At 36.3% G+C, this 27,596-nt stretch overlaps 1 protein-coding gene across 4 annotated transcripts in view; it reads right to left on the bottom strand.

The window, feature by feature from the left end:
- CBLB (Cbl proto-oncogene B) overlaps positions 1 to 27,596 on the bottom strand; it is a 218,259-nt gene that overhangs the window by 178,411 nt on the left and 12,252 nt on the right. For all 4 annotated transcript variants that reach the window (XR_005832160.1, XR_005832159.1, XM_040621183.1 and 1 more), the window contains exon 3: positions 25,099 to 25,349. Coding sequence is in view for 2 of the 4 variants with exons in the window: in XM_040621183.1 (XP_040477117.1) it covers positions 25,099 to 25,349 (251 nt within the window). In the remaining 2 variants the exon portion in view is untranslated. The remainder of the gene's footprint in view (positions 1 to 25,098; positions 25,350 to 27,596) is intronic.

Below are 27,596 nucleotides of genomic sequence, written 5' to 3' on the forward strand. Positions count from 1 at the left end.
GCTAGAAGGTTTTCTACACTGATATGGAAAGTAACGTTCCCTCTACTTTTCCAGGCACATATAAAATGAAATTTAAAGTGAGGGTAGGAATCACAGGCAAGGAAGATTTTGGCCATTCCCTAGCTTTCTTTAAAATGCAAGATGCCTGGTGTTTGCACGCAATTGTATCTATGCATACGGAATGTGATGGAATTTGGCACAGCCACAAATAGAGAGCTTAGGAAGAACACCAAGAGAAGCATATGCATTCTTCTTATAATAGAATACTGCCCTTCTTTCAACTTTCCCACTTAGAGCTTCACACATAATTTACAATGATTCTGCAGGGACAGAGTATTTCAATATAATGAAACATAACTAAATAACTCGGGAGCAAACCACATCATTCAGTGAAGCTATATCCCATCCCCAGTGTGATGGTGTAAGTTGCCTTTTGGACTGAAAATGACAAACGACACAATGCTTTCTGAAAATTTCTCACTCATCATTATGAAACCTTTTTTTCCTAGTACTCATCTCCCACACAGAACTCGGTTCCTATAACATTCACAATTTCTTGTAAGTGTTATTACTTAGTCTAAAAGGTTGCGAAGCACAGGGCATTTTTCCATCCATTATGATATAAGCCCACAAACTCCCTAAGCAAGTAACTGAATTTCACCAGTGTGTGTTTTCAGGAATAGTTCCAGGCACCTGGTCTCTATTAAGGTCCTAGAGCTCTGGAGAACTGGCCAGCCAAAGCTGTGCCAAACCCCCACCCCGCTCCCGCCACCAGACACCGGCCAAAAGTAGGAGGGGAAGAGAAAGATGTGGGGGATGAACATAAACGGAGGTCTAGTAAAGCAGACACAAAGACTACAAATAAAGGAAATCTGGACAATCAACAGATAATATCTGCTTAAACTCTCAATGGGTCATGAAACACAACAGTTAGGGATAGTCACAAAACAGTATCACACAGAATAACTGTATAATATAATCCACCACAATGTAATATTAAAGAGCCTCATTAGCATGAATTCAGTGCTTGCTTTTAGCTAAGTGAGGCATAGTTAACAAAGCTTTATTTCACATGGCCATGCCTTCGTTTATGACCATTACACAATTTGAAACTTAAATCTCAAAAAACGGCAGCAGAAATTGTTAATCCTTTCAGCATAGTGGTAGATTCTAGCATAGTTTTGGCTGTATGTGACAGTGACAGAATAAGAGTGGCTTAATGCTGATGTTTATTTCCCTCTCATCTAAATGTATGGCAGCTCTAGTCTACAAACTGGTCAATGACCAAGGCTCCTTCTCCCTTCAAGTTCTGCCACTCCTACGTCACTGCTCTCCTCCACGTGGCCCAACATGACTCATAACCATCTTCACATTCTAGCCAGCAGGAAGGAAGCAGGAAAAGAGGTAGGAGGGTATGTGGCCTCCCTTTAAAAGGCATGACCTAGGAGCTCCACACCTCACTTCTACTCATATCCAATTAGTCAGAGCTTACTCATGGGGCTACATCAGCTCCATATGAGCCCCCAAAACTGTCTTTACTATGAGTCGATCACAATGGAGGAATACATTATAATAAGAAAGGAGCCAAATGAATCTGGGGGCAATTACTAATCCTCAATACAGATAATGGTGGAAACTAAAAAATGACTTCCATTAGATATAAATACAGTTTCACTGAGTAAATTAAACCAAATCAGATAATTTTCCTTAAAGGAGAAAATATTGATACATGCCAAGACACATTAAAATAGGATTTGTGAAACACTAAATATTTTTTAAAACACCAGAATATTTTTTGCATTTTAGTTTCAAATATTTTTAGCATAGAATAATAAATAATAAATAATAAATAAATACATATGCATCAGTAAGTTAAGTAATATTGCTCTTAATCTTGGGGCAAAATACTCACTACCTTTCTTTAAGTGATAAATTTACAAGAGAGATGATTATAAATGAAATATAAATTGATGTATTTTAATAAGTAAACTTACTTATCTGAACACAGATAAGTACTTGATTTTTAAAGTAATCAGCAGGTCTAAGGCATCTTACTTAGCATTTAGCATAGAAAAGGTCAAGGGAAGTTTTACACAACTTTCTCTTGGCACATCTCAAAGTATCACCTACATCAGCAGTAACGAAGTAGTCTAAAAAGGTGAGAAAACATTTCAACCACAATGGAACAGAAGCTTCTAGGGAAATTCTATGTCACATTTCTAGACCAGAAAGTTTAACATGTACAACCTGCTGCAATTATTTTTAAGTTACAGTCTTTCTGAAAATAAAAAAACAACTTAATTTTTTTCACCTTCTATCCCCCTGTGTAGTAACTGCTAAAGAGACACTGTAATGTCCTTTACTGTAATGATAAAATAATCTCTTAAAACACCATTTTTATAAAGCTCATGAAATGTGTATACTTCAGAAAATACAGATTACTTTTCCAATCTGGTTTTGTAGTTTATGGCAAAATAGACACTTTAGTATTGAACACAGGTGAAATAAATGTAATGAATACTATTCATCTATATAGTTTTCCCACAGTGAAGGCAGAAGATCAACTCCTATACACAAAACTGCAGCTATTTTTATGATATGGAAGAATTCCTTTTAAAGTCAAATTTTTCTATGTCCTTCTCCTCTACTTCTGTTGGAATGAGACTTGATATCAGTAATGCCTAGCCCTGCATCACTTCACAATTCTCCCAGTTCTCTTTAGGATGAACCAAAACCCTAAAAAGAAAATCCTTTGAAAGTTAATTAGCATTTACTTTAATTTAAAATTCTCTATCATGGGGCACCCAGGTGACTCAGTCGGTTAAGTGTCTGACTTCCACTCAGGTCATGATCTCAGGGTCCTGGGATCGAGCCCCACATTGGGCTCCCTGCGCAGCAGGGAGTCTGTTTCCCACCCTCTCCTTCTGCCCCTCCCCACCCTGTTCACGCTCATGCTCTCTCTCTCTCAAATAAATAAAATCTTAAAAAAAAATTAAAAGATAATATTCCCTATCACTTCATCTAGCATATCACCAATAATTTTTAGAAGATACATTATTATAATTTTGGAAACATCTCTTCATATTGCTAATTGTCCCTCTGCAAAAGAAATTCTTACTACTGAAAGCCATTATGAGAAGTGGAATTAATTCATTACTACCAAAAACTGAGCTCAGTATAGTCCTGATAATATTGGAAGTGCTGTTTTCAAATACTGACTGTATTAACTTAAAGAGCTATCTCATTTTATATGTAATCAGCACAAATGTAAACCCAAGAACCTGAACAATCAGGTATGTTTGACTTGACTCCATTTTCACCTGAACACTTACTTGGGAATTCTACTGCTTTAGATGTTAAGAAATAAATAAGAGATGGGGCACCTGGGTGGCGCAGTCGGGTTGAGTGTCCGACTCTTGATTTCAGCTCAGGTCAGAATCTCAGGGTCGCGAGATGGAGCCCCGAGTAGGGCTCCACACTGGGAGTGGAGTCTGCTTGAGATTCTCTTTCTCCCTCTGCCCCTCCTCTCTCCCAATCTCTCTCCCCCCTTCTAAAAAAAAAAGAGAGAGAGAGAGCGCACGCAAAAACGTACAGTTATAATCTGTACTTTCTACCCCACCCTATCATGCACTGCTGTCAACATCAAAACAACTTATGATACTGTCTGTGGCATAACCACTTGATAAATCCTGGAGAACCATGATGGGGAAGGTCTTCTAATAAAGTCACTGAATTGAATAGGTGTCCAAAATCACCTAATAAGGTTGTCCCTTTGTTTATATGACAGACGTTTATTTAGATCCTTACACTTCATTTCCTGGAGGAAGCAACATTGCCTATCAAAGGCTTTTCCTCTGTTTGTAATACTTTCCCCTAAGTCAGTAATACAAGAATCTGAATATTTTTCTTCTGTTAGGGAAAGTGTTGGTAACTTTCATTCAGGATTAACCTTGTGAAGTATGATATCATAATATGAAAGATCAATCAGATTTTGTTGTGAGAGGAGACAGATGAGAACTCGTTTTTTTTTTCTTTTAAAGAACCACATCTGTCACTAATAATTTGTTAAAAACAAAAAACAAAAAACCAATCCTGCAGTTTTAAGATTATAGTTTAAAGTTGAAGTTATAAGACAGGAAAATATCTGATTATATAATTTCGGAGACAAAACCATTTTAGGGTATGGAAATAAGACACAGACCTACTTATCTCATGAGCCTAATGTGAAGTGCAATGTCTACTGCAACTTCAATCAGGGCACAAGGAGGAAAACTTACCAAAATTAAAGGTCAAACTTTTCTCAAAACTTGGTCAATTCTTTTAGGTGTTAACTCAGTGTACATTGTGCATATGCACATGGTTTAGGATAAAGCATTTAAAACAAATGAAACACCAAAAATAGAAATCAGTAGTACCAAACTTCAAAAAAACAACTAACAGGTAAAATATCCTAAATGCAAAACTGTCATTTAAATATGAAATTATGTGGTATACTATCAGCATGACTTCCTTTCTTTTTTTCCCCCAATACATACTCCCCTCCACACATCAGAAACATAACCATACTCATAGTGGAAAAGTCAGAAGAGCAAAAGAGAAAAAGTCTAAAAAAGGAAACCCTAATCTCCAAATTCCCACCCTTCTGAATACCCAAAACCACATAACCCCAACACAATATGCTTTCATACACTGCTGAGCTAGGTGGCTACTCCCCATTCCTTTCAAAGATCTTCCATGGTACCCTCGCCCTACCCATACCTAAGTGCTACTCAACCCTCAAGTATCAGCTCATACATGATTTCCCACCAGACATCTTCCCTGACCCCCAGGTGGGCTCAGGTGCCCTCCTCTGTGAGTCCTCAGGACCCTGAGCTTCATCAACCGGATATAGGACATCCAAAGAACCAAGACAGAACTCGGTTTCCACACAACCAATCAGTGTTTTCACAAACAGTAAAAGCTCAGAAAACTCCACTTCTAGCACTTAATTACTGAGAAAATGTATCAAGAATAAAAACTTCAATTCTATTTGAAAGAAAAGTGACATAATTGGGGAAAAGGATAAAACATCAGCAAACTCAAAATACTAATTGGGACAACCTATTTTAGATAGGGTGGTCAAAGAAGACCCATCAAAGGAGGTAATATGTACACTTAAATCTTTGTTCCAACCCCTAAAAACGTGAAAAGTGAGGGGAAGAGCTTTTTAGGAAGGGAAAGGTATTTGAAAAGGAAACAAAGTGGAAACGATCTTGGTACAATCCAAAAATTGAAATTAGACAAGTAAGGCTAAAGTTTAAGTGTTATTCAAGAGAAAGCGAAAGAGTAAAATGATAGTTTTTTAAATTATTTCAAAGTAAGAGAACTAAATAAACAAAACTATTTGGAGGGAATACCGTAGTACGGGACACTGAGTAATAGACGGAGATAGAGAATACAGTTCAGAAAAGCAGATGGAGTCAAAAAGCTAGTCAAAGTAGTTTCAGGTTGACACAACTGGAAGTAAGGAACCATTTAAAAATTGTTTTAAAAATAATCGTGCATGATATAATTTTTAAAACAAAAGATGGCAATTCATTTAGGACGGTAATAAGTAATGCCTAGTGTTCACCTGCTTCATGAAGAGACAGATATATCGAAGACCCCTGTACCTGATATATTCATAATACTATGTTCATTAACTTAAGAGTTACAACTAAGAACGTACCCAGTGACGCCTTTGCTATAGGGATTTTGAAATTTTACTTTACTTTGCATGAAGAAAAAACATTACATGGATGCATCAGATTGCAATTTCATATTTCTCAATAAAACTTTTAAATATGCTAATTTGAACCAGTAAAGGACACCAAACGAATATGTGAAAAGTGGTTTCACTTGTAATTCTGATGTTTCTGTGCTATTCAGCTCTATGCTAAAACAGATTCTAGACACTGGTTCTAATTATGGATCAACAGGCAAAAGAGTGACACATGTGGCTTCAAGGTCCTTTTCATCCTCTCTACAATGTCACATGAAAATAAAATCCTCAGATGATTAAAAGAAATCTCTCTGGACCATACAAGATTAGTAAGCCCAATTTAATTAAATCTCTCTGGCTTAATAACTATCAAATTTCTTCTCCCATTCCCAGAAAGAAAACAAAAGTGAACAAAACAAAACACCAACAACAGCTTCTGTCCATATATAGGTTCAAGAATGCCTGCCAAGTTCTAGGATGTTCCTTAGATAGCACACGGCTTGAGATTAGCCTACACGTAGCCCTCGTGCCAGTCAGACGAGCTTACTGCATACCTACTGTGTGTCAGATTTGGAGTAGGCCCTGGGGAGAAGTGGTGAAGAGAAGTAAGATTATATAGACCACAACAGATTCTGGAGAGAAGAGAACAGAGCACCGTAGAGAAAATAAAGCGCAGAATCACCTAGAGTGATAGGTCAAGGAAAGCTCCTCGGAGGAACTGACAGGGAAGCTGTGACCTGAAGGATGAGCAAGAGTGAAAGAGCTCAAGAAGCTTCTGGTGCAGATGTGGAAGTTCCGAAAGCCTGAAAAACCGAAAAACGAGGGGCCAAAGCAAAGACCTGAGGGAGACTGTCTTGAGATGAGGCTGGAAAGGAAGAGAACGGAGAAACAGAAACGATAAACGACTCATATGAATAAATAGTGTTTTTTGCCGTGTTATGACTCCAGGTTCGAGCCGTCACAGCTTCCACTCATGTCAACCACATGGCCTTGGATGACAAGAACAGATTCTGAGACTTGCAAATAAAAATGACTCATTTGGCATGATGGTTCCGGACAGCATTCTATAGTCGGGCTTCAAGCAGAAGAGTGAAAGCACACTAAATACCTTGCTCAGGGTCAGATGGGCTCATTAATTTCCATGACCAGTTAAAACTAAAGACGAAATTTTAAACCTTAATGTAAAAGTTACTCGTTTTTATGTTTTTTGCCACTTGTGTGGCTTTCAAGCAATCGGTAGGATATTTTCGTTCTGCTTGTGATCACTTTCATTTTCTGAATAAGAAATGCTGTTAAGATTTGTTTTCAGTATCCAGAGGTAGTGTTATCATATGTGTCTGATTTTAATTCTGATTGGAAAAAAAAGAAAGACTCACATTCTTAGGCATTTTCCTTAAAAGTCAAATAATTTTATTATTCACAGAAATTTCAAAAATCAAATATGCCCCTTTAAACCTAGTGACATCAATAATGAATAATTTTGAGATATGGCTTTTTTATTTTTAATCCTGGAATAGCATAAATTTTAAAATGAAAACTCTGAGCTTTATAGAATAGTTTCCTCTAAGACAGTTAAAACAATCACTAAAGACTAGTATTCTAAAGGAATTAGAACTTGATAATTAGGTAAAACCTTTAATTAAAAAAAAAAAAACCTGAAAGTTATTCCTTTCCTAGATCTTAAGATTTTCAGGTCCAGAATAAACGGACCCTCTCAAATCATTCATTAAGTCGCCCCTCTCTGTTTTACTACTGATGTTTTGGTTTTGGTTTTTTGTTTGGTTTTTATTATGAATGATAATTAGCTCTACTCCTTAAAAAATTTATCAATCAAAAATTCCCAGTTGTAGATTAAAATGAGCTGAGTAATTTGAAAACAAATTGTTAAGGACTGGGGTCATTCGGATAATAAAAGAACAGATTACATAGGGGAAGATCTAGCCCAAATAAGTATGTCATGACTGTGTACTTCTTTTTTTTTTTTTTTAATTTTTTTTTTATTATATCATGTTAGTCACCATACAGTACATCCCTGGTTTCTGATGCAAAGTTCGATGATTCATTAGTTGCGTATAACACCCAGTGCACCATGCAATACGTGCCCTCCTTACTACCCATCACCAGCCTATCCCATTCCCCCACCCCCTCCCCTCTGAAGCCCTCAGTTTGTTTCCCAGAGTCCATAGTCTCTCATGCTTCATTCCCCCTTCTGACTGTGCACTTCTTATACCCCATTGACATCATCTGGAGAAATAGTTCTTAAAATTCTGTAATGTACAAGTGGTATAACAGATTTCCTAACAGTAATTTTCTGGGATTTCTCTCAGAATCTGAGAAACTACTTCTTATGTAATTGTACACAGTAGGTGGTATTGTTCCTATAAAACAATGCTAAGTGCTACTTAAACAAAAGAGCTGAAGGAAACACAAACATATTCCTAGCAATTGAAGAGAACCCAGAAGATTAATAAAACTAAGGAGGGGAGAGGACTACATAATATTGATATCATATTGTATTTATAACAAATGTTAGCATAAAATTCACTATGTACGTTGATTACAAACCCAAATGAAAAAAGAAACAAAAAGGACTCATTCATGTTAAAAGAGACAAAAACAAAAACAAAACACATAATGTCTACAGGCCTTTCTCAAAAACCTAAATGTTATCTTCTTTAAGTTTATAACATTTAAAGAAAGTGACTTTTCAATTTTAACTTTACTACTACCATATCGTGACACACACTGCTCCTCAGAAATGCTGTAATCTTGAGGGGAAAAGAATCATCTATAGAACTTTTCATTGTAAGTTTTCTTAGTCACCAGTTCAACTATGAACACCTGCTATCCCCAGAGCTGGTAAATGTACAAACTATGCAACATTTTGCAATTCAAGAACAGTCTGCCTTTTGCATATATCACTTCCTAGCCTCCATGAACTATGTATAGCACCTGTCATATTTCAAGGCTCTTTATTTTTATTTTAATGGCGAGAAGTAACTGTTTTTTCAAGATCTTCACATTATTTGTAGAGATGAAAAGAAATACATAATTATACAAAGAATAACCTGAGAAGGTTTCACAAGTGAATGTATTTTCCTGGACCACGAATAGCTCTAAAACTAGCTTCTATCTGAACACAAAAAACAAAACAACAACAACAAAAAAAACACAACAACAACTTTGAAGTCCTATTTCACAGAAATTCTTTTAGAAAACTGAATAACTGAATTTTGAATTACGTGTAACAACTACTACCTCACAGTGGAGAAAACCTCCGGTAGAGCTGTGGGAAATTAAAAATAATCACCACAAAGAAAAACAAAAAGGAGCTTACTAAAAAGGAAAGATATCAGAAGAAAATTTTGAATCTTTAAACCAAACACACTTGATTCTGAACTCCAACTAGAAGTTTCAAATAGTATTTAAAATTAAGAAGAAACTTAGTTTTACTCTAAGGCACAGTGGGACCCAGTAAAATGTTCACACTCTTACAAACATAACCTACTAGATGGAGACGAACTTTCAGCCACATCAGTGGGCTGCTGATCTATTAAAACACATGGTGTACATTCTGCTTCAGTCCAAGCTTCACGACCTGCAGTGAATTGGAAACTTCCTAAAATAACATCTAATTAAAATTCTTTACAGTAGTTTGAGATTGTAATACAGCAAATAAAGTCCTGCTCTTACCTTGTTTACTTGCCATCTGTCTCTCTCTTAAATGTCAAGTACTGAAAATGCTAAAATTATTCTAGTTATTTTAATCCCACATAAATGACAGTTTACGGTAAAAGCATACAAGGAAAATTTTAACTTGCTGCTGGAATAATGTCATGTATATAGTAGAGAAAATAAAGAGCAGTTACATAATGGAAAGTTATCAGGGACGCAAGACATTTACACTGATCTTTAAATGTAATGGTTACGTTGGGTGATGAAAGGAAAACACTTTGCCTTCTGTGTCTCATCCTAAGGCTTTAGTCCCCCACCTTAGAGTCATGCAAAAGATGTACCAGGACCATCATGTTGCATTACTCCCTGGAGTGCTACTTCTCTTAGAACATAGTAAAGGGGTCCAGACACCTCTGCCTAGACCACCTTCTCTTTATAAATGGTTCCTGAAATCAGAAGACCCATTCAAATCAATTTCAGGAACTCCAACCTCTCCTTCAGAGAGAGATGTCCTCATCCCTGATCAAAACAATCTATTGTGGTTACATGTGTCTAAAACCACCTCCCAGGAAATGAGAAGTGGATTTAGGAGTGTTCCCAGTCTCGACATAATAAATAAAATTAAATTCTGTTATATAAGAAGAACTATCAAGATAAATTGAAAAGGACAACTCAAGGAGGTTCCCAAACTAGTCTGGGGAAATACCATGAAAACATCATAAAGGCATTGTGAAACAAAAAAAAGGGGGGTATGTATCTTAAGAATCGGGTTTTGTTTTAGAAACAGAAAAACTATTTGGCAAATATTTTTAGGGCAAGTTTCAGGACTGAAATATGGCCTAAGAAATGGATGGATCATAGCCAATCAAAATGGTAAAGTTGAGATTACTGACATCCCACACTAGATAACTTACAAAAACACACAAAACCACCCCCACCTTGGTAGAGTGAGTCAAAACAAACTGCTGACAAATCCTAACAGCTATGTGAGGGGGCGCAACAATAACAGTGAGAACACACATGCCTCTGTTTTCCTTTCAAGTCTGCTTCTGAGTCTGCCTGGTTGATATAAGAGAACAGCAATTCCTTTCTTTAAAAGCTCTGTCTATAAATTCAAAATGTCTCAGATGTCCCTCAGAGCTAGTACACTCATGGAAAAAAAAAAAAAAGCAGCATATATGGCAGGAATACCAGATCCAACCATCCAAATTTCCCTTTTAAAAGGAAAGAAAAAGAGGGGTACCTGGGTGGCTCAGAGCATCTGTCTGACTGTTGGTTTTCACTCCGGTTATGACCTCACGGATTGTGAGATCGAGACCCACATGGGGCTCCATGCTCAGCACAGAGTCTGCTTAAGACTCTCCCTCTCCTGGGCACCTGGTGGCTCAGTTGGTTGAGCATCTGCCCTCGGCTCACGATCCCAGGGTCCTGGGATCGAGTCCTGCATAAGGCTCCCTGCTCAGTGGGGAGCTTGCTTCTCTCCCAGCTTGTGCGCTCTCTCTCGCTATCTCTCTCTCTGTCAAATAAACAAAATCTTCAAAATAAACCCAAAAAACAAAAAAGACTCTCCGTCTCCCTCTGCCCATCCCCACCGCATGTTCTCTCTCTCTCTCAAATTAACAAATATATCTTTTTCAAAAAGGAAAATAAAAGGAAAGAAAAAGAGATGGCACTTACATAAATACAGAAAAATTTTACCTAAAATCTGAAAACTAATTTTCAAGTTTGAAAATCCTTGTACGTATCGGAGAACTCCATCCATAAGAACACAAGATGATTGCCGTATGAGGCTTCTTAAATTGTGCACATGTACTTAGACGCTCTCTGAAGAGCCGTGAAATGATGCAACCACCCCGTCTGCTGCACAGCCATGAAGAGGATGAAGTACTTCTGGCAAAATACGTAACAAACGAAACTGGACTATTCATGTCGAAAGCATAGATTTTGGGAGGATTCCCCAGCTGCTGAAAAGTCCTGTGTATTCAGAGTCATGTAGACAACATAGCACAGAAACAAAAACAGTCTTTGAAGAAATGTGAAAATCAGAATAAGAGGAAGTGAAAACAGTCATAAGAGCTCAGATGGAGAACTAATAAGTCAATAGGAAAGCCATGAAATATGCTTGTTGCCATGAGCAGTTCGTGGGAACAGGCAGAACGCTGAAGTTGTCGGTTTTAAGGGCTTTATCTTATAGGTACTAAGAGTAGCCACAAGGTCACTTCATTAAAGAAGTGCTTCCCAGTCTTAGTAACTTCACTAGCTTCATCCAAAAATGTCACTGCATTAAAGACATTTCGGGTACACATAGAATTAAAAAACTGTTTCAAAATATAAATAATCTACAATAAATAATAATGGTGTGATTATGCTTACGGACATTTTTTCCTTCTAAAATCAATGGCACTCATTACTAAATTTGAAGTTGATATTCAGAGCTCATCTACAAATTCTAAAAGCTAAGCCTCTGGACACTTCATCGGATGGACACTTTCCAGTGTAACATTTTCACTTTCTCCTGTTTCTGGGACCTCGTTGCTCATAATCAAGGAATAAAACAAGATTTTCAAATCATCTTACAGTAATTCCAAAGGAATAATATATTTTATGAGCATCAGGGCACCTGGGTGGCTCAGCCAGTTGAGTGTCCGACTGTTAATTTTGGCTCAGGTCATGATCTCAAGGTCCTGGGATCAAGCCCCATGTCAGAGTTTGAGATTCTCTCTCTCCCTCCCTCTGCCCCTCCCCCTACTCACATTCTCTCGCTCTGTAAAATAAATAAATCTTCTAAAAAATTATATGTGTGTGTGTGTGTGTGTGTATTTTTTTGAGTGTTTGCCAACAATGCAATACTGGATACTGTGAAAGATTACAGAAGGAGAAGAAATTAGTTTTGCCTTAAAGATTAGATAATGAAATATTCAAAATGATCTGTTCTTTTCACAAAAGATAGCAGTATTTGACAGTATACATTTAAGTGCTACATGAAAGGCCTTGATAAATACTATAGTCCATGGGAGAAGAGACATTTTGGCAAAAGTAATCAGAAAAAGCTCATGAGGGTGGAGACTAAGTGGGGGTTTTAGCTATATTAATAATAAGAAAGGATCTGCAAAAATGGAGGGTGAGGGGGAAAATGGTTGGATACAAAGTTGGCGTGCCAAGGTAAATTCTCAGGGTAGTGAGCTGGCCAATCTGAAAGAATGTAAAAAGATAATTTCAATCCTTCTTTTCCAACAAAATTTCTTCAAAGACGTTACTGAACTTATCCTTCCTGGGGATCCTTTAAAATGACGTACAACTGGGAGTGGAGACCTGCAGTGGTGATAAAGGAAGTGTAGTCAAGTGCAAAGAGCTCGGTCAGACCCAGGATCCTCGTCCCCCTGCCTCTCAGGAGTCGCTGGTAACCGCACACTGAAGGTGAGATGGTTCCACTCAGGGAGACTCTGACAACAAGCACAACATCAGAAACAGCTAAGGCACTTTTAAAAATGTGGATACTCAGATGCCACCCGGTAAGGACAGAGGTAAGGTACGAAGTCAAGGATCTGCACTTTATCATTAGAAGATTAGAATGCATCGCCTGGTCTGAGGACTCCGTAGGGAAACCACTAGATAGATGACTGCCAAACACATTAGTGACATATTTTGTGTTAAAAAAAAAAAAAAAACTAAGGAAAGTTAAGTTTTATGCACTTTAAAACTATACACATCAGAATCCTAACACAAAATAGGCGATGGAGTTCTCTAATAATTGCAGCCGTCAGTCGCGTACTACCTGCCATTAGTTCATAAAGCATCATGGGCAGAAAAGAGGGGAAGAAAAGAAAGAGTAAAGAAAATGTTTCCTTTAGAAAATGCCAAGTTTCTAAGACTGCCGTAAACGATTATATCAGTCATGCAGGGGTTGGTAAACTTTCTCAGTGAAGGCCCAGATAGTACATTTTTTCAGCTCTGTGGACCATATATTCTCTGTGGCAGCTACCCACTTCTGCCATTGTAGCCACAGAATGGACATGTCCACGTGCTCCTGAAATCTTATTTACAGAAAGAAAAGAGGACTAGATTTGGCCCACAGGCTGTGGTTTACCAAATACTGATAAAGTGGAAAAAAGTAATATGATAAATTACCAACTTCAAACTTCAGTTGCTTTATAAAAACATAACTGAAGTGTTTTCAGCATCTGTAAAATGAGTTAACAATTTATTTTCAGAAAAAAAAAAATTCAGGTAAACTTTCCAATTTCCCTAAAGGAAAAAAAAATACTTTGCTCATCTAGAAAAATTAAAAGCATAAAAAGTTACAGGTAGCAGTCTTCTCTCAAGCAACATTTCTCTCCCTCTCTCTCTCTCTCTCTCTCTCTCACACACACACACACACACTTACACACACACAAAAAGGCATGCGAAATGAAGCTTTAAATAAACAGTCCTGAATTTAACTAACAAATATAAACTGTCTTATTAAAATAAAATTCATATTTACTGACCATTTGACATACAGGATTAATACTGGCTTAATGAAGATGAGAAAACACCTCATTTTCACAAGTATAAAATGTGCTAATTGTTCAAATGAGTTCTCCTGAAACAAAGGTGAAAAGGTTTGCAATGCTGATACCCTTCAGATGCCAACAGCTGCAGGCTCACACATGCCAACTTGGTAATGAGATATCATTTAGAAATACATCACACGTTAAAAAAAAAAAAGAAAAGAAATACATCACATGTAAATATATACAATTCTTGTCAAGTCATGTAACTTCCAATCAAGTTAGCTTCTCCAGATAAAAAAGGGAATTGGAATACTAACTACTCATCTCTGAACTGTAGTCATTGATGACAAAGATAAATAATACATTTCTTATAAAAGATAATTTTAATCATCCTTACCACTGAAACAAAGTATTTGCTTTCAATTATTTGTGTCTAAACTTAAGTTTACAGTAGTCAAAGTTTAAAAGAGGTACTACTCAATGAAAAAAGAAAACATTGTTTTCTCTTTTTTGGATAATAAGTTTGAGATGAAACTTAGTAAATTTGTTCCTTGTTTTATTTTTAAATACTGTTTTCCTATAAAGCCAATGAGAATAGAAAAAGTTTACTCTAAAAAGTTTTCACTATTGCCCCAGATGTCACAATTATTTCATATATATGAGATTCTTAAAATATTTGATATTTCATAACATACAACTTATTACATATGGCAGAACCCAAGATTTTGGTCTTACTAACAATCTGAAATATTACCGTAATATCTTATTCTTAAGTGAGAATCAAATTTCATAACTTAAAACAGAATTATGGTTTCTAGGAAAGAAATGAACATATATTTTTGGGATAAAATTCTCCATGGGTCTCTCACATGTCTGCATGTATATGGATCACAGATACTGACACCCTTTATTTGGGATTATCCTTTCAGAAACATTTATATAGCAAACAGCCTTGGATGATAGCAACAATGTCTCCTTCTGGAACAAAAACAAGATTTACTATCCAGTGTCTCTTTCCAGGGCAAAGGTTAGGCCAGTTTACCTCCCATTGTAAAAGATGCAGGTTCCTTAAGCTCAGGGTTCTTTCCTAATGCAACCCACTGGATAGGCAAGTCTCACCTGTCCTTTATATCCCCCTGTGGGAACTGGGACTCAGAGACCTGCACAAATGATGATATTCTGCTTAATGCTATTACTACGACTAATAAACAGTCATTTTTCTCCAACCATTCTTATGTCTTTTGTCAGCATTTATGAAGTGTGGCTGATTACCTTCAAAATTAGTTCTTGACAAAATACTTTTAAAGAAATAAGTCCTAAAGTCAAGTTACACCATAAAATATGTCTAAATTAATTGTGTCCACACATGCTGGGTTATCTATTTGGGCATATACTGTAGACTGACTGAATACCCTTTCCCAATCCTTTTCTCCCTTGTCTTTCATTAATATGAATGAATGCTGAAATTTAAAATTATCAATAGACCAGCCACCTTTGTAGCAAGGGAGACTCGGTGGACTAAAAAGGCTTCAGAGAAATCTGCTTGAAGGAGCAAATCAGGTAAAAAGCTTCCAGGCAGCTTTTTGATCTACGATAAAAAGAGGACAGACATATGTGGTGCTGCCCTGCCCTTGTTTCCTGTCTAGTAGCCTTAACAAAGACAATACCACAGCAGAAATTTTACAACCATGAAGTGGCTAGAAGGAGGACAAACCCAACTAAGGAGATTAGAAAGCCAGAAAAAGCTTGGGTTTCTGACAGCATTGTTGAGAAATATATATCCCTATCCTCATAAACTACTACCGGTCAGGTATTGTTACCTTTAGCCAAACACATTCTTAATTCATGCAACTTACATACTTGGTCATGTTGATAAGACATTTTCAAAATTTTACTGTCCAAAAATGAGATTAATACTTTAAGCCAAGAGCTGGCAAACTATAGCCCACAGCCAATTGAGTCTACCACATGCTTCTGTAAATAAAGTTTTATTAGAACACAGCCAAACCAATCCATTTATGTATGGTCTATGTCTGCTTTCCTACCATAAAGGCACAGCTGAGTAGTTGCCAGAGACCATGTGGCAAAATCTAACATATTTACTATCTAGCTCCATACAGTTTGCTGACCCCAGTCTAAACTATTCAACATGCCATTTGTAGAAACAATTATTTACTCTTGTTTAAACTAAGACCCTTGAATTGATTCCCTAAAAACTTAATTTGAAATCCATACCTACAATACTTTATATCTTCATATTAAAGTGGATGTGGGGGTGTAGCCTTCTCTATGCCAACATGGAGGACACTTTGCACCTCTTTTTTTTTTTTTTAATTTGCAATACAGGAAACTTTGTAAACAGATTTAACAATGATGATGTAAGTCATAACGAACTATTTTAATTAATCCTCCAGAGTTTTTATCACAAAATAAAAGAGTAAAACAAGGATTCTTAATCAAGTGATAATCAGGGCTATTAATATTACAACCTTTAATTAAATATACAAATTTATAGTAATAATTTCTAAAAAGGGACAGATAACATTGAAATCAGTAAGAACGTTTGTTGTAACAAGGTACTTATAAATTCATTTATGTTGATATATATAAAAATATTGATGAAAGTGTAAGTCACACCATGTTTTTAATAGATGCATAAAAATTAATCAAGAAATTAATTCACCATGCTTTTTATTATAAATCTGAAAAAAAAACTACAAAAACTATTTGATCTACAAGTCTTTCAAAAAAGTGTTTTAAGTAATTTTGTTTGGCATTATCTTCAATGGAGAAAAGTCTTCCATACTTCTCATGACATAGACTCTAATGAGTTTCCATTTTCTTCTCCTGAGTATAAATTCTATACTACCATTTATTTGGTCACTGTTATGGCTTGAATTGTGTCCCTTAAAAAGATATATTGAAATCTTGGGTGCCCGGGTAGCTCAATTGGTTAAGCTCCTGACTCCTGAATTCGGCTCAGGTCATGATCTCGGGGCTGTGAGATCAAGCCCACATTAGGCTCACGCTGGGTGTGAGATTCCTGATGTGGAATCTGCTTGAGATTCTCTCACCCTCTTCCTCTGCCCCTCCATGCCCCCCCCCATCCCCACCGGCGCACTCGCGCTCTGTCTCTTTCAAAAACAAATAAAAATACATTGAAATCTTAACCTCAACCCTACCTTAAATGTGACCTTACTTGGAAAAAAGATCTTTGTAGATGTAATAAAGTTAAGATGGGGTCATTAGGCTGGGCCCTGATCCAGTCTGACTGGCATCCTTGTAAGAAGAGCAAAATGGGGACACATGCAGAGGGACGGGAACACCCTGTGATGACTGCAGCAAAGATTAAAGTTGTGCTGCTAGAAGGCAAGGAAAGCCTGGAGCCACTGAAACTGAAAAGGTCCTGGAAGCATCTGCCCTAGAGCTGGAAGGAGCACAGCCCTGCTGACACCTCAATTTCAGACTTCGAAGCTCCATTAGTGTGAGAGAATCAACTTAAATAACATAAACTGTTGTTCTAGCCGCTCGGCTTATATTTTCTCATGGCACCCCTAGGAAACTAATACACTTACATATGTTTGATTACATAGGATTACATGATCATATGATCAGATGTTCAAAGTAATACAGTCCAATAATAAATCCGAATTATTTTTTCTTCAATGATCCTACCAAACCAAGCAGCCTCAATCTCTCTATTATCTGAATCTATAAGTGAGTGCTTTCTGTAATTCCCTCATATGTGTATCCTGCTATAATCAGCACATCTATAAATTAATGTATAAATGCAAATTCAAACAAGAACTCATGTTCTAATAGCTTAAAGAGACAAAAGATTAATATTAAAAATGGATTTAGAAAACTGAACATTTCTGAAGCACTTTATTTCAAAATAGTCAGACATGAGTACTATTTTATGACCTATCCAATTAGGGCTGGATGCTAATCTGTTTGGATTCCTGGAAACTCCACTTTGTTAAATCACTGGGAGAAAAAAAAAGGTGGGGGGGCGCTTATTGGGCTAGATTTCCAAGCATTCCTCAGGCTATATGATTATTACTGCAGCTTGTCTGTTTTATAAACAGACTTCAATTTAGTTTTTTAAGAAACTGCCAAAGGAGCTGTCTTTAACTAAATAACAAATCTGCTGCTTGAAAGACATCATTCACCAACCTTCTTTGTTGGGAGTATTGTTATTATGAAACTAAAAACAGGCATTCTTTCTTGAGTGCTTCTGGATTTTAATTATCAAATTTGAATGTCACCAGATATTTACTGAAAGGAAATCATCAATTTTAATAAGCTGCCTTAAGACTGAAAAACATAAAAGGTATTCAACCATAAAGCCAAGTTCACTTGAGTCTTGTGAGCTGGTTTACTGTCTTATAATACTATGCTTACTGCTCTCAGGAATTTGTAAACATTTAATAAACTCTAAACTGGAAGCTGAAAAAATTCTCCAATTATAAAATCAAAATATCATAAGTGTATAATATATAATTTGACTTGGAAGAAATTCAAATAAATTGCAATAAAATTTTTAAAAGCTAATAAATCAGGAGTTATTTAGAGGCTGCCTGATTATCAACATAGGGCTGGGGGGAAAAAGTAAATAAAATAAATTAATTAAATTAAATTAATTAAATGTAAACATTTTATTTAAAATTTTTAAAAAATGAATTTAGTTTTAAATTATATCTTAATAACTTCTTTGGATTTTAAAAATGTACTCCAAAGAAGAAATTGTTGGCAAAACCCCATTCACTTTTCACTTACATGAAAATCAGTAAGAAAATTACTTTGTATCTACTTAGCAAAAGCAGCACAGATGTAGTCATAAAGTCCTTAACAGTCAAAGATTCTTCAAGCTCTCACCTGCCCACTCTAACAGACTCCCTTTGTTTAAGTTTGAAAACATTTGTCTAAATAACTTTCTTGTGGTCTCTCCTTTCACAGTGTGTTAATAAGCCCCTTCAATTCCAAACTTTAGAAAAGTATATTCATATCTCTCAGATGCTTAAAAAATATGAATGAAAGCATTTATATCAAGACTAAATAAACTTTCTATTCATTTATGATAAGTCAGTCTCAGGAAGATGTTCAAGTTTTCTAAAGAAAATTCCATTTCCTACCTGGCAGACACTGCTACTCAAAAGGGTTGACTACTATTTGCCCTCTCAATCCAAGTTACACACTATTTTAAAATATCAAAAATTAATCTTTTAGTTCTTCTAGTCTTCCATCGAAAAGAAAAAACATGCTCAGAATGCAAATTGAAAAAAATAAATGAAAACTGAATGTTTATACTAAAGTACTTGTGTTCAAAAAAAATTTTTTTAGAAATCCTATTTTTCTACTTGCAACTTGTCCCTTGTCCTCATGAAATGCAAAAGCACTACAATTTCCACCACTAATAAACAAAAACAAAAGGAGAGAGAGAAACAGAAAGCCTAGGTTAATTTTCTTAATGTCAGATTATTTCTTAAAGGAGTATAAACCATTCCCTCTTATGCATCATTAAATAATAGATATATCATAAAATACATGAAATACATTCAATACTGTACAAATTATTTATAAAAGAAAGACATAACTTCCCTAAGACTAATTCTCCTGAAAATGATTACTCTAATAACAAAAACAGTATTCTTACTAGAAACTACTACTGGATTTAAAAAATTATTTAACAGACTGATACAGCAACAGTAGCCTTTAGTTTGAAACAAACTGTATCTTTGTTTTATGATGTTGAAATGTCTGAACCAAAAAATATTGTGGCCATCCAGAAAATAATTTAAAGACTAAAAAAATACAGATTGGAGTCAGGAAACCAACCAAGGTTACAAAGAACACTTGGAGCAGAAATGGCATCAGACATTCAAAAGCACTCTTTTCCTCATTTCCTTCTCGCAATGTACAGAGCTGCCTATGAGAAAATGTAGAACTTAATGTGGCATTTTAGACAAGGCCATTAACCTGCGAATTCTAGTAATAATGAAAACTATTACATAAAGCCCAAATTGTGCATACAGGTAGATCTCTTCACACAGTTAAACTGAAAACCCAGGAGGAATTTTATTACTACTTCCATGACCAATGCAATCAACTACATTTGTATTTATACAAATTTAAACATCTAAATTGATACATTATTATTTGGCCAAAGCCATGTTGGCATACAGGGGTCTGAAGAAAGCTAAGTAGGTTTGTTTGCAACTTTGTGTTTTTGTTGTTCCTGTTATTGTTGTTGCTGATTTTTTTTTTTAAGATTTTATTTATTTATTTATTTGACAGAGAGAGAGAGAACAGCCAGTGAGAGAGGGAGCACAAGCAGGGGAAGTGGGAGAAGAAGCAGGCTCCCAGCGGAGCAGGGAGCCTGTTATGGGGCTCGATCCCAGGACCCTGGGATCAGGCCCTGAGCCGAAGGCAGACGCTTAATGACTGAGCCACCCAGGCGCCCCTGTTGCTGATATTTTGTGATCCCACTTTTAACCTAACCATGTATCTTTAAAGTATCAGTTCCAAAATGTTCTTGGTACACTATCTCATAAGTTACAGCACAGGAATAAACAGTGAGTATAGTGATTTGTAGTCCTGTAGAGGGAAAACACTTCATTAATACAGAAGGTAATAAATTTTTCTTTGTTCAATCAAATGGTCAGTGGAGAGAAAGATTTTTGCCTGATACTCCTGAAGGATTTTAAATAAAGGCTAGCATCTTCCAGGACTAATTTTTCTATGTTGAAATACTTTTTTAAAAAAGATCTTACTTGGAATGCATATTATTATACAAGCTTTGCACACTATGATTTTCTACAATTCATGTGAGTAAGGAATGGTCCAGCGGCTTTCAAATGACATTAATAAGATGACAGCATTTATGTATTACTCTCTGGCTTGAATTTTTTAAAAACCTTTATTTCTTCACTGATAGGTCATCAAACATAGAGTTATTTTTCCACCTCAGTTGACTTTTGGTTTTGTTTCAGTGGTTGTAAACCAGAGTGTGGGAGGGGAAGATGGGTTGTTGCACTCTGGTTCACTGAAGCAGCTCTGAAATATGGAAAATGTGAGTACTCTTAGGCCATCCCCTCTGGGTGTTCTTAAACAGTGTCCAAAACCTAGCCTTGCCGAGCATGTGATTAACACATAACTTTTGACAGGAAAGAGTAAATTTCACTACTGAAAAGGCCAACTGATGAAACTACCAGTTGAATCTCTGAAGAAATGGCCCTCCTGTCAATTCTACATTTGTAGCTATAACTACCTTCACACTCATTTTGAGTTTTGCCACTAAAAATTTAAGCCAGATGATAAAAAGTTCCACCTCTCCTCTGTGCTTGAAACTACAAATTCTCCCTTCTCTACACGATCCCCAACCTCCACCCCGCCCCACACACACACGAAAACTTTCTGTATGCCAGAAATCACTGAATTACTCTTCCCAAAAATAGCAGCTCAGAATGGTTTAGACATTCAGCTGGAGACATACTAACTCAGTGTGAGGTTCAATTGTTTGTAGGCAGGAAAAGAGAAAAAAAAAAAAAAGAAAAGAAAGAAAAACTTGGGAGAAGTGATACTGAAGAAGAGGTTTACTGTAAAAGTCCAGCATGCCTCTCACCAGAAATCATTCCATCCATTCTCGAAGAGGCTTTCACGATGCCTGTAATATCTATTTCACTAGCAAATAAATTCGTCTATATTTCTACCTCTCACTTATATACACAAAACACATTGCATGCCATTTATTTCTTCATTTATTCTTCTACCTATGATATTTGTCACATTTATATGGAATTGCTTTAAAAATTCAGTATACAGGGGTGCCTGGGTGGCTCAGTCAGTTGAGCGTCTGCCTTCTGCTCAGGTCATGATCCCGGGGTCCTGGGAGGGAGCCCTGCATCGGGCTCCTTGCTCAGTGGGGAGCCTGCTTCTCCCTCTCCCCCCTGGTCGTGTGGTCTCTCTCTTTCTCTCTCTCAAATAAATAAATAAAATATTTTTTTTAAAAATTCAGGCTACTCCTATTTCAGCAATCAATTAAAACTGAGCTTATTCAAAGTTGATACCTGAATTTTTCCCATTTGCCCTTACATTTAAAACAAATCCACAAAGAACTTTATTTTTGACACAGCAGGGACATTAAAATAAATTCTTTGATTCATAAACTCACCCAGCACAATTTTCTTCAATAGAGTGCATAATCACTCGGGGCAATGCTGGTATAGTCAGTGGGCTCCAAATCACTATTTCTCCTATTACTGCTCCCTTCAGTTTTTAGCTTCATAATACCAACATCCCTATTGACATTATTTGCAGAAGCAAAGATTTTTCAGAGAATTTATAATATTCCCAGTAATCAGTGCATCATCCATGTTCGATAAGGTTCATTCTACCAAACTGAATACTTTGTTGCCTACCTAAGAACATTCATTCTAAGAAGTTGCTATTAATTTCTATAGAGCAAAACGTCCCAGAGTTCCATGTACAACGGCACACTTTGGCCTCAGCTTTCATTTAAAATCCGAAGGAAACCCAGAAGTGAATGTGTAAAAACATGTTACCACCAAAAGAAACATAAATCAAAATATATGTCCTTGTTATGGTATAGCAAGAATGGTCCATTATTATGAACTCTGATTAAATGTATCAAATGTAAGTTCTGCATAAAAACAGCTGGTCACAGAACACTATCAGAATACGCGATACCAGCATAGAAACTAATAAACTTTGTCTTGGGGCTGAATTTAAGAGAGGGACAAAATTTACTTGGACACTTAAAACACAGAATTTATAGAGTCACCTCAACGTGATCAGTCAGCATTATGCAACCTATCATCATCTGTGGAAATCTACCACAAGCAACCAACATTTATAGAAATTCCCCCATGATATGCTCCCACATAAAAAACCAAAAATATCAAAATTTATAAATGAAATGGTAATTACATCCACTGGGTTATTAAATGTTTCAGGTTTCTAAAGAAGTCATAAAAGCGGGGTACAAGTTTACCACATCGCAAATGACTACATCCAATGAAAACAGTGTATCTGCTCAAATTCCTAGACTGAGAAACTAAATGCCTTCTCACTAACCTGATATCCTAATCAGTGAAATTAAATGGATTTCTTTGCTGGTTCATGAAGAATTTCAGGGCTACTAAGTCTGAATAAGAAGTATAAATACAGTTATAAAACAACTTGATTTTATTAAATCACTGGTAGAACTACAAAGTAAAATACAGTTTCTGTAAACATAAACAGCTGGCCTCCCCATAACCTTGGTCATTCTTGAAAAAACCGTAAGAAGAAATAATCACTATGATATTTCCCTACTCTGCTTCTGATACCACATGGTGATTCCCATTCCTCGTGGCAGTCCTGGAGAGCCTTGGAGCTTGAACACTAAAAGGCAAGTGAAAGATTCCCCACCTTCAAGAAGTGCACTCTGTGATCCAAGTATATTAAGTGATAAGCCTAGACTTATAATTGGGTAGACATTCATGATTATGTTAGTTTATCACTAATTTAGAAAACAAATTATAAATAAGTAAACATTTATGCCATTTTACATTTTGGCAGAAGGCTTTTCCATGCTTGATTCTGATGATTTTACTCATTCTGGGTATTGGTTTGGCGGTTATTTACAGACAAGCTCAGCATCTACACACAGATAACTGAATTTGCTATTATATAACCCTGTGTTTTATCAGACTACATGAGGCTAGCTTTTCTGACCTGAAAGAAACATTAGAGGTTTCTTGGAGGTTTTCCTATATGTAAAGAAACTAAAATCCAGAAAGATTAAGTGTCTTAAACTAAAATCCAACTTACCTATATTAAGATATTATATATTTTAATTAATATTTGTTTTCAAATGTGGAAATCTAAATATACTATCACTATTAGTGAATATTCTAGATGTATTTAAAATATCCCAGAAATGGAAAACTACTTTTCTTCATTTGATTTAAGATAGATCATGAGATGTAACATTGTAATAGCAGACGACAAACTTTAAAGGGGTGTCTCTAGGTCTGGAATCCTGGCTGTAAAGTGAAGATTCAGTTGACATCCCTTCAGTCTTTGCCACCCCTGTTCAGTTTCTCACTTAATAGTCAAACCATGAGAATCAAGCATCATCTCCCACCCACATCTATGACATGCACATATCCAGTCAAGACTGCGTGTTAAAGACACTCCCTCCAATACTAAATACTGGTGCACGGAGAGCAACAGGAATTCTCATTCCTTGCTGGTGAGAATGCAAAAACGGTATAGCCAGTTTGGAAAACAGTAGGGAGTTTCTTACAAAGCTAAACATAGGCTCACCATAAGACCCAGGAATCATGTTCCTAGGTCATTACTCAAATGAACTGGAAGCTTACGTGCACATAAAAACCTGCATACGAATATTTATAGCAGCTTTATACATAACTGCCAAAAATTGGAAGCAACCACGATATCCTTCAATAGATGAATGGATCAACAAACCGCGGTACATCCATGCAACGGAGTGTTATTCAGTGAGAAAAAGAAATGAGCTACCAAGCTACAAAAAGACAAGAGGAACCTTAAACACATATTGTTAAGGGAAAGAAGGCAGTCTGAAAAAGTTACATATTACATGATTTCAACTGTATGACACTCTAAAGAAGGAAAAACTATAAAGAGAGTAAAATGATAAGTGGTTGCCAAGGACTCAGGAGGGGTGGGGTGGGGGAGTCGAGGGGCAATGAATAGGCAGAGCACAGGGTATTTCTAGGAGAGTGGAATTACTCTATATGACACTACAATGGTAGATACATGACATTACATATTTGTAAAAGCCCTCAGAACTGTGCAACACAGAGTGAATCCTAATACAAATTCTGAGCTTTAGTTAATAATACTATATCAATATTGGTTTACCAATGTATTACACTATGCAAGATATTAATAACAGGAGGGTAGATGGGAACTCTGTACTTTGGAGTAAGTTTTCTGTAAATCTAAAACTCCTCTAAAAACTAAAGTCTAAAAAAACCCAGGGTCTCATGAAGTAGCTATTATCACGAAGAAATTTAAGTAAAACTACAAGGTTTAAGTAATGAGAAAAGCAATTATACAAATGCAAAATTTCTTCTGAAACAAATACATGGTGACATTTATTCAGTGAAGCAAAAACAATAAAAGCTGAAGCATTCTTACCTGTCCTGTGACTGTTCTTCATACATCCTCTCCTTGCCCTCTTTAAAGAGTCTTATTGCCCGCTTTGACTTTTTCATTAAACTATCGATGTAGATTTTAAAATATTCATTCTCACTGAGTTGGGCAAGTTTCTGGTTGTCGTCATATTTACTCAATATAAGTCGCAAATGCTGATATGTATCAGGTAAAATATCAAGTATATAGGGTGGGCTATTTTTCAACTGAAGCTTGGGATTTTGGCACAGTCTGACCTAAAAAAGAGACAAAAATAAAACATTTTCATAGGAACCACAATAATTTCTTTCATAGAAAGGTTAAGAAATTTATCAAACTACTATTTCTTCATTTTCCACAATATAAATATTGATCTTAAAACTACATCTGCAATCTACAAAGAACTGGTAAATATCTGCATCCGTCTTGACACAATTAAATCTAATTTTCTTCTCCACCCATTCATTTTTGTCACTGTCACACCTTTACTTTCCCCCTCTCAAGTTTTCATTCTCTCTCTTACAATATCCCATTGTTCATGGCTTCGTAGAACTCCAGTGTGCTAAGTACTGTATACCACTACTAGTCTCTTTTTTTTTTAATAAAAATTAGGAAATGGGCCTCTTCTGCTGGCAACCAATGTCTCACACTTAGGTATTATTTTACTACACTGAACTCCCAGTTAACTTTCTTTCATAGATTTTAATTAATGTTTTGGTATATTGTTCCTGAACCCTGAGGAGAATAAAAGAGGTGCAATTTTAATAACTGAGTTATTAAGTAGTAAACAGGTGTCAGGCCCGAACGAGTCTCTTCCCCTCCCCACATCGTATCCCATGCCTATAAACACATGTTACATAACGGTTCAGTCATTCCATCAGGGGCCACCCAACCACCGGCGCATTTGGGAACGCCTGCAGAACTGAAAATAACTTCTGCGAAAAGTAAGGTAACCCGTCTTGTTCCTCCCCCTTGAACCAGGGTGAAAGGAACCACCCAGATAAAGAATTTTTCAATGAAACCATTAGATATGGCACAAGAGCGTACACAGTACAGAGGCACACACTCTCACGCAGAAGGGCAGCTTTCCCGAGAAGCCAGTGAGGCAGAGGCTTGACAGTCCCTCCGAGAGCTAGCCCTCTCCTAAGGCCTTCCTCACGGAGTCTTTGTAACACTTCCAGAGCAAGATATTTGAAACACAATTGGTTAAGGTTTCTGTCTTTTTCCAGTACGACTTCCCTTTCACCGCACTTAACCTCCTGCTGGGTGGCACTGGACCGGCTGTGGGCATTTTTCAAATCTGGCTGATGGGAATCTGAGTTGGAAATACATTTAGTGTGGCTTTGGTAGAAGGTGTGTGAGATGCCCAGTCACTTTCAGAGCTAGTTAAATCGTTGTCAGCCAACGCAATAGAAGAATGGATTCAGGGAGACTTCAAGTGTCCATGGAGCTGCAAATAGCATGGGAGCAGGAAGATCCAATTCAGATTTGGTCACTTACAGGACTGGAAATATACATGGGCAATGGAAGAGAATCAAAGTATAAAGTGTACAGAGTCGAAATTATTCCTCTGATGTTTGTGGATTTAACAATGTTCTAAAAATTTATAACTTGTGTCTTACTTATCCATCTAAAAAAATATTCACTTTCATACCCAATTTTGTATTTTTACTTTTGTATTATTTTTTCTTTAAAAGGACTTCTCCAAATTTCAGGTTCTACAAAACATGGATTCACCCCTGAGTACTCACAGAAGTGCCCAGGCCAAATAGAAAACAGTTGAACAGTAATAGTTTCAAGAACCACAAACGCAATAAATCCAGGAAACAACAAATGAAAAAAGTATTCACACTTACTATCACACTTGTTTTAAGAAATAACTATACAATTTTTGTGGGAAGAAAAATCTGGCTCAAACTATCAAGCATCAGCCCTTAATTTAAGACAACCATTTCACACGTTAGCGGAGGGCATTATCGTATCTTCCTCCTTGTGGTTATATACAGTGTAGAAGTATCTAGCATATAGTATAGACATTAACAAATGGATATATAGATGGCTTGGTTGATTCTCTAGAATACTTCATGTACATACATATTATACATACACACACACACACACACACACACACACAAACTGCATGATTACATTACTTCCTTATTTTCATCATTGAATATACTAGTATTCAAATCAATAATGTAAAGGCACAATGTAGATTAAATATAAGAATATTATTTTGATGCCCTTAATTTCTTGGAAAGGTAAGATGCCATAGAACTTATTAAATAATGTCAAATCACGAGAAAATTATAAAGGGGTTAATAAAGCTTTTTACCTTCTTTCTACTTTCGTGACTATGATATAATCAGAGAAGCTCATTCTGCCCTAAAGACTGATGGATGAAGTCCCAAATACGTCAATGATTTGACAAAGCCAAACAAGATAAAGTTTTTCAATTCTTAAAACTATAAAATAGTATCACAAGTACGTACAAATTTCAAAAA

This window comes from Ursus maritimus, unplaced genomic scaffold, assembly GCF_017311325.1.
Source record: "Ursus maritimus isolate PB19 unplaced genomic scaffold, ASM1731132v1 scaffold_4, whole genome shotgun sequence".
Lineage (NCBI taxonomy): Eukaryota > Metazoa > Chordata > Mammalia > Carnivora > Ursidae > Ursus > Ursus maritimus.